The 13,981-nt window shown below is 35.9% G+C and overlaps 1 protein-coding gene across 2 annotated transcripts; it reads left to right on the top strand.

Annotated features, from left to right (window-relative positions):
• The first annotated feature begins 1,743 nt into the window (after window positions 1–1,743).
• LOC127841144 (transmembrane protein 107-like) lies at window positions 1,744–11,511 on the top strand. Of its 2 annotated transcripts, none has more exons than XM_052369774.1 (4): window positions 1,744–2,105; window positions 8,773–8,840; window positions 9,316–9,416; window positions 10,380–11,176. In XM_052369774.1, exons 1-4 carry the CDS (start codon window positions 2,022–2,024, stop codon window positions 10,538–10,540), a joined length of 414 nt encoding a protein of 137 aa, XP_052225734.1. In that variant the 5' UTR covers window positions 1,744–2,021; the 3' UTR covers window positions 10,541–11,176. The 2 variants fall into 2 exon arrangements, with proteins under 2 accessions (XP_052225734.1, XP_052225735.1); XM_052369775.1 differs by having other exon boundaries at window positions 1,748–2,105; window positions 11,034–11,511.
• The last annotated feature ends 2,470 nt before the right edge of the window (window positions 11,512–13,981 follow it).

Raw genomic sequence — 13,981 nt, forward strand, 5'->3', positions numbered from 1 at the left:
TGTCAATAAGTCGACTCAAATGATGCGCTACGTCACAAATGCTTTTATGTTATAAAAATAACTTGCCCACAACGAGAGACGATACTACTGTTTAAAGATATGATGACAAATAAATCTGTTATTGGGATAGTTCTCACGTTAAGCGCTAGCCCAAAGCACGGACTCTAGATGGTCAATATACGCTCCGTGCCCAAAGGCAGTGGCTATAGTCGTACGGCGTATAGATCTCTATAATGACTGAGGAACATATATCCACGATTTCAATAATGAACAACTCTATTTCAGTATTACATTGCAATTTAATGTTTTATGTTAATCATTATAATAATTATAATGATTTTTTGTGCTAAATTTGAATTTTACCGGTGCATTTGTCAAACGGTATAAACAGATACTAGTATTATTTAAATGCTGTTACTAAACAACAAAAAAGAAATTGTATTCCACATGATGTATAACAAACATATATATTTTTTTAAATCCTATAACGCATGTGGTGAGATTTAAAGGATATATAGACAAACAATAATGTAAGAAAATATTTATCTTTGGTCTGTTTTTGTTTGATATTTTACTGTTTTATCTCAATGAAATACGTTTCATTACAATTATACGTACACGTTTTATTAAATCTACATTGTCAGTACTATAGATTGACTGAACTGACTGCGTCATGATGATGAAGATCATGACGTCATTAAATAACTAACCTGGATGGAAATTTATAAAGATGCGCGCGTCATCCCATGCCACTGACAACAACGAATTACGTTTTTGTTCGGCATTAAGGGACCGAACCGACCCAAATTCAGTCAATCGATCGGGATACGGGGGCAAGTGCTCCATTTTAAATTTCCGCGGTCATAAACATCATTCGGAATGTTTCTTAAAAATCCAACGATAATCGATTACAACTTACTATAGACGAGTTAATTGTTATTGTTTACATTCGGGATTTTTCGCGCATGCGCACTGACTGGTTGGCAAAAACACTGGTTACAGTAACGTAAAACATGTATAAAGGGCTTTTGTTTAGTCAATTAAACGCTAAAAAATCCGAAATAAACATTACAACTCTTATACAATAGTGCAAATATATCATATTTAGTACCAATAAATAAATGTATCATCATATGTATAATTTCCTCTTTATAAAAATACAAATTAGTTATTAGCATCAGAGTAAACGTGGTCGGAAAGGGAGACAAGTAGATCTACGTGTAGATCTAGTTGATCTATGTAAACTTGTAACAGCAAGTCACGTGAAAAGAAGCGAGCTAGAATCTATGCACATCTATTTACATAGAAAGAAGTAGAGTTGATAATTGGAAGATATTTCCTTTGAACACGACCAGAATCGATTGTCTTAGGATTATGCCAATATGAAATGCAGATTTCTAACACCTCACCCCTCAGGGTCAACATTTTGATGCGTTTTTCGAAGTTGAAGCTTTTTTTTTATTACTTTCATGTTTCAACTTTGCTATCTAAGTGTTCACTTGGTCGAGTCGTTATGAATTAGGTGCGAGTCGTTATGCAATAAGGGGCGACGCGTTAAGAGACGATCCGTTAAGGGGCAAGTCTTTAATTTGTCCGTTAACTAGGCGTTGGTAATGCGAATTCGTTTTGGGAGTTTCACTGAAATTTATTCGTTTAAATAACAGAAAAACCACAACCACATACCACATACTAGTGAAAGTATTCCGTTAAATTCAAATATTAATTCGGTAATTCTTTGGACTTCTCGGCGTTCGCGTTCGCAACGAGACGTTAACAACAATGGCCGCCAAACAAGCTTAGACAAAGCTTGTAATCGACAAACAAGGCGTTTTGGCTTGTTCAGAGAACACAAATAATTTGACTTAAGTTGAATGCGTTGCAAATTACCTTCACTGAGGCGTTGATACTGTTGTCAAACCCATGTGTGTTGTCGGGAAAGTTTACAATCTTTAAAACCTTCCGTAGGCAAGGAAGCGTATACAACTACAAGTTTTAATTGTTTGACTTCAATTACTGCAACAATGAAAGTCACAGGATTGGTGCCGGCTCGGTTCCTTACAATTATATCACATTTGGTTCTTATCATCATTATATTTTGGTCAAGGGTAGGTATTCTGTTTTAAATTGATTATTCTTTAATATTTTTTTTTTCAAAAGCCCATGTATAAGGCCATAGAAAAGAAAATTCCTAGATTCTCATCCCCGCACACCCATAAAAAAATCATCCCGCCCGAACATTTTTTATTTTGAAAAAAAATTCGAGCCGCAAAATTCTGTGGACGAAATGGTTGAGTACGAAAATAGTGAAGTGCGAATCGGAAACTCAATGTCTCCGAGATGCTTATCGATTTTTAGCGGCGCACAAGCGTCGTCTGAAATTAAAGTGATCAAGCAAAGACAACAACAAAACCTTTCTTATTTTGAGGTGTAGACATGGCGTTACAACCATAAAAGATTGGTACAGGGTGCAGGGTTGTCATTATTAACCGATTGCCGATCGAATTCATCGTTTAAAATCGCCAGAAAATCGGTTGTTTTTCCCGAATCTTTAAAATTGCGATCGGAAGTTTTGATCACGCAAACCATCAATAATTGACGAGGAATAACCGTAGTATAGTTGAGCGACGCCCGGTCATTCAGTCAGTCCATTAACTCCGCCTAAGAGCTACTGTTTATTTTTCCAGCTGTCAATCAAATTCTTCTTGGTAAGCACGTCAACCAATCAGCGCTCAGGCAGCCGAATACACGCCGACCCCACGTGAATCTGTATCAAATAGCTGTACATTTCACAGATTATTACTGACCGTAGCTCAACGAATGTAGCACTGTAGAGCGTAATTAACTAGTTTTTTTAGTGAGAGAAAAGGTTTCCACATATTAAAAATGCTCTTCGATTTTCTACCAAAATAAAAGATATTAGCGACCTCTGCCCTACGAAGTTGTTATTCAGCATCTAAATATTAAAGTCCACGCTTTCCCCGAGGAAGAATGACGTGACGTTATACATGAAGTCTAATTTTGGCATGATTTTCATCTGTACATGAAAAACACGAGAAATGTGTCTCTGTTGCTAGAATTTTCTAAATTTTTCATGAATAATGAAATCTGAAAATGATTTCGGATAACACATTTAAGTATACACATTTGAAAATACTTCAATTAAATAATGCATTTTGATATACAAATGGTCATAACACATAATGTAATAAGTAGGTAAATAACGTGTTTTGAGATTGCCAAACTATGCATACATATAGGTCTACATGCATGAATGACCTGACAAGTTATATCACGATCCGGAATGAAAAGTACTCGGTAAAATTTAAAGAAAGACGCGTTTTTATTCTCAGAAATTCACTTTCACTTTCTCAAACTTTTCTGAAAAGAGGTACATGTAACAGTTTAGATTGAGTCGTTGATTTGTCGTAATTACTAAATATAAACAGTTCTCAATGCTCTCAAATTGCGTCACGTGATTCACGCATGTTCAATGGGAATTCCCCAATCCCACAATTTAATTTGTATATGCACTTGCGTTAAATGGCGGACGACATTCATCGTCAATATTGGCCATAATTCGGTTTTGAAAAAAAGAAAACGTATTAATACTGGATTATCGGGTAATTGATAGAATTGGAACATGCAATGATCTATCAATATAACATGTTTTTACATTGTACAGTATACTAAAAATGTGAAAATCTTAAAATTGTCTATTCTTTCTTGACCGCATTTTAACTTTTTATGCTCTGAGAATAGCAGTATTTTGTCCCTAAAATGTATAGAATTCGTTTGCTTCGCCACCTGACCCCCCTACCAGGGCCTTGCCCTGGACCTTGACCCATGGCCGAATCGGTTACTATTCCAAAATAATCCTTTGTTTACAATCATAATGAGAATCCTGAGGGTGTCAAAATGTGCAGAAACTTTTAACTCTCGCGGACATGTACGATGAGTTCATTTATGGTTGGTATGATCAAGCCCCATCATTAAAAGTTAACCACCCGAAAATCGTCTGTGCCTTCGTCGGATGAAATAAATTAGAATTGACACAGGTGTCACCCAATGTTACAGTTTGTCAAACTGTCGGCTGACTTCTAAGAAATTGTATTGACTTTATAGTATTGGAGACACCCCTGAAACTTCCCATATTAAATGTGTATCATCTTCATTCTAAACATCTTCATCCAATTAATATAAGCTGAACTTGAACTAGTAAATGCTGTCTATTGAATGCATACCATGTTTTAATCAATGATATCTAGTCATACGGAAAAAATAATGTAAATAGTTCTGTTACAGATTTGTATTTTCTTGACTACTTTGTCTAGTCAATGCTTTGTCTAGTCAATGTTTTATTGAATGTCATTATGTGTTTAACATGATATTAAAAGGATAAATTAACACACAATAGTCAAATTTTGATAATGTATTTCTTTTATTCTATACAATTTTACATACATACATACATATAGGCGTTAGGCATGTAAACCAACAAATTCTTGAACATTTCATTACTTATTAGGGATGGCAAAATTATATGAATATTCAAATATTCGATTGAATGGTCAGTATTCGAAATACAAAATTGATATTCACATTTTTTTTCAAACATAATTGCCCTTATATTTAATGACCTGCGAGCGGCTTACAAATTGGCACCTGAAATCATTTGGGGTTAACATGTTTGATGTGACTTTCTTCGTGTCAAACTGATAACGCGCCCCGTATCAGCGTTGATTGCGCGGACCTATCAGCGTTGATTGCGCAATGCAATATACACACTCCAAGAAAGGCCCCAAACTGTTGTTTGTGATTGGGATGCCAATAAACAGCTTCAATTGACTGGCGAACAATAATTAAGTTTCTGTGATCAGCCATTAAAATGTGTGAATTACTCAAATTGCACAATGCAATATACACACTCTCAGAAAGGGCCGGAACTGTTGTTTGTCAATTAGCCTTAGGTTCCAATAAGGGCTTCAATTGACTGTCAAATAATAATTTTACAATTTCAGATAAAAATAAAATTTTATGACATTATGTTTTTTCTTATATTTGTTCTTGAATATTTGGTGTACTTTGCATGCCTTATTGATATGTTTCTTTATATAAATGTACATGCTATCGTTACATTAAAATTTCAAATAAAAATAAAATTCTATGACATGATGTTTTTCCTTCTATTTGTGCCAGATTACAGTATCGGTCATAGTATTAGTCGACAGCGCATACATGCCATTGTTCCGGATTGTCCCGGAAATCTGTCAAATGTCCCGGATTTTACAAAATCCATATATACATGTACCTTACCTGAGGCTTAACTGCACCTCAAATCTGTGTTCCCACTAATCTGCAGCGTCTCTATGGCAATGCCTACCAGAATAGGTGACTACGCTACGTGTCAAAATCGATCAATTAACAGGGGTCCTGTTATCATATCGATTGTCTCACGTTCGCAGTCAAACCGAAAAGGCGGCATTGTGCAATGTGCTTGTCAGTGGCTTTAATATACTAAGTTATAATTTCCCTCTGCGTAAGGGAAAAGAAGTTGTTTACAATCTGAAGTCCAACATCGTTGAGTAAAAAATTAAAAGCAGGTTATGTTCGCATGTTTAACTGAATCTTGAAAGAAATTGAGTAAAAAAATTAAGCATATAAAATTGTCATCCTCACTAGGTTTATTTCTGTCTTGTTCTAAAACCCCAGTAATTATAATTATAATTACACAGAACAAGTTTTACTCTTTTCTGATATATTTTGCCTAAAGAGTAATAGAAATTAAATCAATCCAGCTGTTTTATGCGAATATTCGAATATTCGATTGAATGGATTTGCAAATATGAAAAATAAAACCCACCCACCCGCCCCAATTTTCCCCAAAATTTGGATGAGAATCTAGTTATTTATTATGCCCCCCTTCGAAGAAGAGGGGGTATATTGCTTTGCACATGTCGGTCGGTCGGTCTGTCGGTCGGTCCATCCATCCACCAGGTGGTTTCCGGATTATAACTCAAGAACGCTTGGGCCTAGGATCATGAAACTTCATAGGTACATTGATCATGACTCGCAGATGACCCCTATTGATTTTGAGGTCACTAGGTCAAAGGTCAAGGTCACGGTGACCCGAAATAGTAAAATGGTTTTTGGATGATAACTCAAGAACGCATATGCGTCCAACAGGGCGAACTCTGAACAATATAACTGAAGCAACTGGTCTGTAATCCTAAATCTATAATTATCAGTCCAATGAAACATCATCCTTTGAATAAAATAAAGTGGATCAGTAAAAATATTATCAGAATATGAGATTTTTTGTATATTTTGTATATTAAATATTGTGTTAATGTTTAATTTTGTTGATTAATATAAATATAAGCAGGACAGGGGAGGTAATACACTATTATATCTTTCATATATACAGGGAAAACAAATGCAATAAGTTTTAATTTCATGTTTAATAAATAGAGGATATTTGTTCATGTCAGTGTGAGATCATTTGTTATTTTTTATGATCACATTTATTATTACTTTGACAAAACAACACTTACCTGAATACCACAATGGATTCCACCCAAACAATACCCCACACCTCTACCAGAATCCCTCCCCCCCCCCAACCTCACCCCCCCCAATTTTTTTTTTTAAACATCATCTTATAAATTACCACACCCCACATTATACCCCTATCCCCCACCCCCTACCCCCCACCCCCCTCCCCCCCCCCCAATTTTTTTTAACATCTAATAAAGTACCACACCCTACATTATACCCCCCTCTCACCCCCCTAACCCCCCACCCCCCCCCCCAAAAAAATTTTTTTTTTTAAACATCTAATAAATTACCACACCCCACATTATACCCCCCTCTCAACCACCCCCACCCCCATACCACCCCCCCCCCCAAATATTTTTTTTTAAACATCTAATAAATTACCCCACCCACATTATACCCCCCTCTCACCCCCACCCCCCTACCCCCCTACCCCCCCCCCCCCAAAAAAAAAAAAAATTTTTTTTTAAACATCTAATAAATTACCACACCCCACATTATAACCCCCCTCTCACCCCCCAACCCCTACCACCTCCCCCCCCAAATTTTTTTTTTTTTAAACAACTTATAAATTACCCCACCCCACATTATACCCCCCCTCTCAACCCCCCTCACCCCCACCCCCCCTCCCCCCCCCCCCCCCCAAAAAATTTTTTTTTTTTTTAAACATCTTATAAATTACCACACCCCACATTATAAACCCTATAAACCCCCTCTCACTCTCCCCTACCCCCCCCCCCGCCCCCCCCCCCCCCCCCCAATTTTTTTTTTTAAACATCTAATAAATTACCCCACCCCACATTATACCCCCCCTCTCACTTCCCCCTTGATCATGACTGGCAGATGACCACTATTGATTTTCAGGTCACTAGGTCAAAGGTCAAGGTCACAGTGACTCGAAATAGTACAATGGTTTCCGGATGATAACTTACAATAGGTCAAAGGTCAAGGTCACAGTGACAAAAAAACGTATTCACACAATGGCTGCCACTACAACTGACAGCCCATATGGGGGGCATGCATGTTTTACAAACAGCCCTTGTTTTCTATGGCCTAAACTATTTGCAATACTTCAACTCTCAGCTTTATTACCCAAAGGGTTTCTTAGAGTTGCAATGCGCCGTCTATTGTCCAAAGGTGCAAACTTTCATCACCACTGTAAAGGCTAAGGAACACTGATACTGCAAAAACTTATCAACGTTTACCTGTCTAAAGCAAAACTCATGCAAATGGTACCATTAAAGAAAGCAATAATTGCTTTTTATTTACTTTGTTATTCTTTTGTACGCTTTATCCACCATATTGGGAACTGTTGTAATGTTGCCAACAAAAAGTGTCGCTATCGGTTAGGTCGCAGTACACCAATTTTTTTCACATAGTGATATATGTAGTTGATGAAAAATGCTGTTTTCCAATTGCAATAAGTAAAAAAATTTCCTAATTTGACCAAATTTTCCCAATAACATACCAAACTTTTACAACAAACTCAATAATTGGTTTATTGAGTTTATTAAACAGCTATTTTATTCCCTAGCACTTTATAATACAGGTCTTGTTTGCCTGATTTTTTTAACCCTTTGCATGCTGGGAAATTTGTCGTCTGCTAAAATGTCGTCTGCAGAATTTCTAAAATTAGCATTTTCTTCAATTTTTTTCAAAGAATACTATCAGAATAGCAAACAGTTTGGATCCTGATGAGACGCCACGTTCTGTGGCGTCTCATCTGGATCCAAACTGTTTGCAAAGGCCTTTAAAATTCAGCTCCAGCGCTTTAAGGGTTAAGCGGCCCCATAGAAAAGCCTAACCACTGTCAATATCTTGTTTCGCTTATGTAAAATATTAAATCAAATTGTTATTTTGAATCGTGAAATGGCCTGTTTTGACAGTTTTAAGCCCAAACAGTCCAATTTTCACATTTAAAAATAAATGGCCGTTTTTGTCAAGTATTGTGGCTCTACTAGATTTGTGCAATGTCTGTGCCAAAAATGTGAAGGCAAAAAGTCCTGTAATATTAATTGAAGAAAGAAGTTAAACATGCACTTACAAACAATTGGTATACTGTTATACTGTTATTTTTATTGTCATATTAATAATGTTCAATTTTTCCCAATTTCATGGTCTATCGCGCTTGTTTTCTCAACCAAAAGGCTCAGTGTGTAAAAAATAAAATGAAAAAAAATCACTGATGTTATAATGAAAGTGAATTAACCTTGTTTTCAGGGACCCAACATTGAATCCTGTTTGCCTAGAACCTACACACAGGCGCAATATGATGAGAAGGACTTGCAGTATGTTGACATTTCTTTTTATCATACAAAAAACAAAAATAAGAGACACATGCTATGCCTTGAAGTTCTTTCAACATTTATTGTTGTTAAATAATTGTGTTTGTAATGAGTCATTCCTAAACTTAAGTTATTTTAATCTAGTATTTATTTTTAGATTTAATAAAGTCATGCAGTTAGTTATGGTTTTTATAGCACATTTATTGTATCCAAATTTAACAGTGTATTATGTTAAGTTAGAATAAGACATCTATCTTGGTATGGGATTGTTAATAGAAACAATCTGGTTTGCCACACAAAGTCATAAATGGACACAGTTTTCTATATGAGATGATTATTTCAATAAACAAACCTTTTCCAAGATTGATGTCTTTTTGCGCCATGTCACATACTTCTTAGTTATTGGTATAACATGCAAAAAACTTCGTTATACGTCATTTGTTAGTGTTATAACAACGAACGACTGTGGTTATTTCAGGTTGATCATAGGGCTCTCTGTGGCTCTAGGATTGTTTGCCATTGAGTTGGTGGGATTCCTGGGCGGCCTTACCATGTTCTCATCGTCACAGGCTCTCATCTGTATCCTTTTAAATGAACACCTTACTCATATATAATGTGTGTCAGTTAAGTTGCAGGGTAGGTAAACACAAATGAAGTCTTATTCCAGATAAGTGGTTTCAAGTCAGCGTAAAACCTGGTTATGTCCCACAGCAAGTTCTTTGTTTAATGTTTTTTAAGCAAATTCAGAAGTTGCTGTCCACTTTTCTGTGACGTAATTTTTGTTAAGTCTTAACCAGAAATAGGCTGCTTAACTACCACTGGTATTTGCTTAATAATTGTAACTTTATGTCAATGCCTAATGATAGCATAACTACAATATCAAATCAGCAAAATACATATTTAAAACATATATTTGATACATATTTTTACTAATATTAAATCATTGAAGGTCTGTGAAATTTATTGAATTGCTTTTGGCACTTAAAAATCTGTTCAACTGCATTTATATTGTTAAGTATTTAAAGTGATAAGAGTTAAATGTCAGTCCCCTTCTTAAGACCGATATTGCCTTTTAACATTTAAACAGCTATGTATCTAATGTTTTGAAAGAGAATAACAACAGTGAGTTTTGAACTATTGTACGTGTTTAACGATGAACCCATATAATGTTTCAAAATCTCACCAGCTAAGGTTCTTATGTGATTAACCCATTTATGCCTAGCTTCTTGAAAAAAGGCCTTGGCAAACAGCGGAGACCCAGATGAGATGCCGCATGATGCAGTGTCTCATCAGGGTCTGCGCTGTTTGCTTAAAGGTATTTCCGCAAGAAATATTCTTAATATAGAAATAAATATACTAGACATACCTAATTTTGGAAATGAATTGATCCAGTTTCGAAGGATGGGAGAGTCCACTGGGCATTAATGGGTTAAAATGAGTTCTGGGTAAATTCAGCAAGGGCTGAAATGTGTAAAACAGCTTGCATTACTAAGAATGCTTAGAACCCACACAAGAACAGGTTTCTCCTTGACTGACACGTAGCGATTGCCGCCCATTGTGGAGCTTCTGTAGCACTGGCCTATTATATCATTCGTGAATGGCCCTGTGATAGATTCTGGTACATATTCGGGTTTTCTAATGCTTTTCCAGCATTCTCAGAGCTCGTAACCATGGCCCTACTGCTATGTTGTGGTCGAACTTAGTTGTAATATTCAGGTTTTAAATTATTAATGCTGAAATGTTTTCGGTGTAAAAAATAATAATGTACTTTTTGCTAGGTGTGGAATTGTTGAAGTGAATGTATCCGTAATTGATTGGCCACTAGTTTGATCACTATTAAGTACGCAATTCAGAAGATTTTCAGGGGGTGGGGGAGCCTGGGGGATGTAATGATAAGAGTTAGTTCAGTTTTCTGTAAACTTGCTATTCTCACAGCTAAACATTTCAAGAAAAACTCTGATATCTTACTAGGGGTTATCAAGGGACCATGAAATAAGTGTAAGTGAAAAAAATAGGTTGATAACCAGAGTTAGTTCTACTCTATATCTTGAAAACGCAAAATTTGGTATTCAGACATACCAGTAATAGGACCAGTGCTACTATATGAACCTCTTTGTGGGAAAACTGGGCTTAACGCAAGTGCGTAGTGTCGCACCAGATAAGCCTGTGCAAAGTGACTCCTTGACATAGTCTCAGCTACCGCAACCCACGCCGGTGCCTTTGTCGCGTTAACATTCTTCCTGTTTGAGCTATGGCCCTGCGACGACTACTGGTACATCTTCGGCTTCTGCAGTGCCCTGCCTGGTGTAACGGAAATCATTTCCATCATTCATTCAGCTCGGCAGAATTGAACTACTGTCCAGTTTTGCGTCGGTGATGTTTACAGAAGTCATTTCCATCATTCATTCAGCCCGGCAGAATTGAAGTACCGTCCAGATTTGTGTTGGTGATGTTTATGACATTGTTTGTGTATGTTTTTTGTAATACTGGTTCCAGAAATGTACATTGCTTTTTTTGGAAAAGAATACTTAAATATCCAGTAATGTTTTAACGTTTGGTTATCTTTGATCTGAAACTGCATTATACAAGAATCTTTAATGCTGATGTTAAATATTTTTTTATTTATGATAATTTTGTTGACAAAAACAATCAAATTGACAGTTATTTTGACATTTACATGGCTCGTTTGCTTTTCATACAAAATATTGTAAATATATTGATTGGGGTTGATATATGACATTCACCATATTGTATTGCCATTTTTAGCTCATCTATTTTTTGAAAAAAAATTATGAGCTATTGTCATCACCTTGGCGTCGGCGTCGGCGTCGGCGTCCGGTTAAGTTTTGCGTTTAGGTCCACTTTTCTCAGAAAGTATCAATGCTATTGCATTCAAACTTGGTACACTTACTTACTATCATGAGGGGACTGGGCAGGCAAAGTTAGATAACTCTGGCGTGCATTTTGACAGAATTATGTGCCCTTTTTATACTAAAAAAATTGAAAATTTTGGTTAAGTTTTGCGTTTAGTTCCACTTTTCTCAGTAAGTATCAATGCTATTGCATTCAAACTTGGTACACTTACTAACTATCATGAGGGGACTGGGCAGGCAAAGTTAGATAACTCTGGCATGCATTTTGACAGAATTATGTGCCCTTTTTATACTTAGAAAATTGACAATTTTGGTTAAGTTTTGTGTTTAGGTCCATTTTATTCCTTAAGCATCAAAGCTATTGCTTTCATACTTGCAACACTTACTAACTATCATAAGGGGACTGTGCAGGCAAAGTAATGTAACTCTGACTGGCATTTTGACAGAATTATGTGCCCTTTTTATACTTAGAAAATTGAAAATTTGATTAAGTTTTGTGTTTAGGTCCACTTTATTCCTACAGTATCAAAGCTATTGCTTTCATACTTGCAAGATTTATGAACTATCATAAGGGGACGGTGCAGGCAAAGTTATGTAACTCTGACTGGCATTTGGACGGAATTATGGGCCCTTTATACTTAGAAAATTGAAAATTTGGTTAAGATTTATGTTTTGGTCCACTTTACCCCTAAAGTATCATAGATATTGCTTTCATACTTGGAACACTCACAAACTATCATAAGGGTACAGTAAAAGGACAAGTTGCATAACTCTGGTTGTCATTGTTACGGAATTATGGCCCTTTTTTGACTTAGTAACTTTTAATATATGGTTAAATTTTGTGTTTCGATCCACTCGAAGTATCAAGGCTATTGCTTTCAAACTTCAAATACTTACATGCTATCATGAGGTTACTGTACCTGGCAACTTGAATTTTACTTTGACCTTTGAATGACCTTGACTCTCAAGGTCAAATTATTAAATTTTGCTAAAATTGCCATAACTTCTTTATTTATGATTAGATTTGATTGATACTTTGATGAAACTACTCTTACCTGACATACCACAATAGACTTCACCCAAACCATCCCCCGTGCCCTCCCCCCCCCTCCCCCCCCTCCCCCCCCATAATTTTTTTTTTTTTAAGATCATCTCACAAATGACCACCACACCCTCACACTATACCCACCCCCCCCACCCCCCCCAATTTTTTTTTTTGATTTTTTTTTTTTTTTTTTTTTTTTTAAGATCATCTCACAAATTATCACCACACCCTCACACTATACCCCCCCCCTCGATTTTTTTTTTTCTTTTTTTTTCGCTTTTTTGGAAGATAATGTAATAAATGTCCACAACCCCACACTATACACCCCTCTTCACTCCACTCCTCCCTCCTTTGTGATTGAAAATGAGAGTCCCTTCACCTTTAAAAAGAAAATAGATGAGCGGTCTGCACCCGCAAGGCGGTGCTCTTGTTTATGTTAGTGATAAAGCTGTTAAAATACTGCATGATAATTTATATATTTAAAAACTGTATACAAATTATGTGTAACTATGCAAGTGAAGTAGTAGAGTAATAAATGTGAAACTGAGTGCCTTTTGTTGCCGTCATAAAACCCAGCCTTGACGACTGAATAAGAATACATTAAAGGGACCGGTTCACAGTTTGATAAATTGACACAATTGAAAATAAAAATCAGATTTGCAATTTTTTGTTGTATTGTCCATTGTATGCATCTTTTGACGATTTAAAAATCGGAAAAAATATAAATGGTTACAAATGCGAAACAATGATGATCCAGGGGTTAACGTAAGAAATTGACACTCACTTGCCCAGGGGGCAAGTTACTTTGAACATCTACTTGCCCTCATTAAAAACTGGTTGCCCTATTTTGAAGTCAATTTTTTATTGTCATTTGATCTTTAAAGCATTGATTCACATGCATTATTATTCTAGATTTAATTTCAGCTATATTCAATGTATCAACAATAAAATAATAATCGTTTTTTAGCATAGGTGCTTGCACCTATGCTTATGGTATATACCACATTTTGAAAATCCACATCGGTCGGTTACCCTTTATGAAGCCTTACCTGATCAAAAATCAGACGAAATATCTATTTAATTTAGTATATGGTAATTCTTACAAATTTTTTTTTTGAAACGTTTTTCTAACGTTTTCTTCCAAGAATATTGCTGACACCGTTTTTAGTGAATTTTTCTAAGACCGTTTTATGTCAAAAAATCTTATAACCTAAAACAAATTTCGT

The sequence above is a fragment of the Dreissena polymorpha genome, chromosome 8 (assembly GCF_020536995.1).
Source record: "Dreissena polymorpha isolate Duluth1 chromosome 8, UMN_Dpol_1.0, whole genome shotgun sequence".
NCBI lineage: Eukaryota > Metazoa > Mollusca > Bivalvia > Myida > Dreissenidae > Dreissena > Dreissena polymorpha.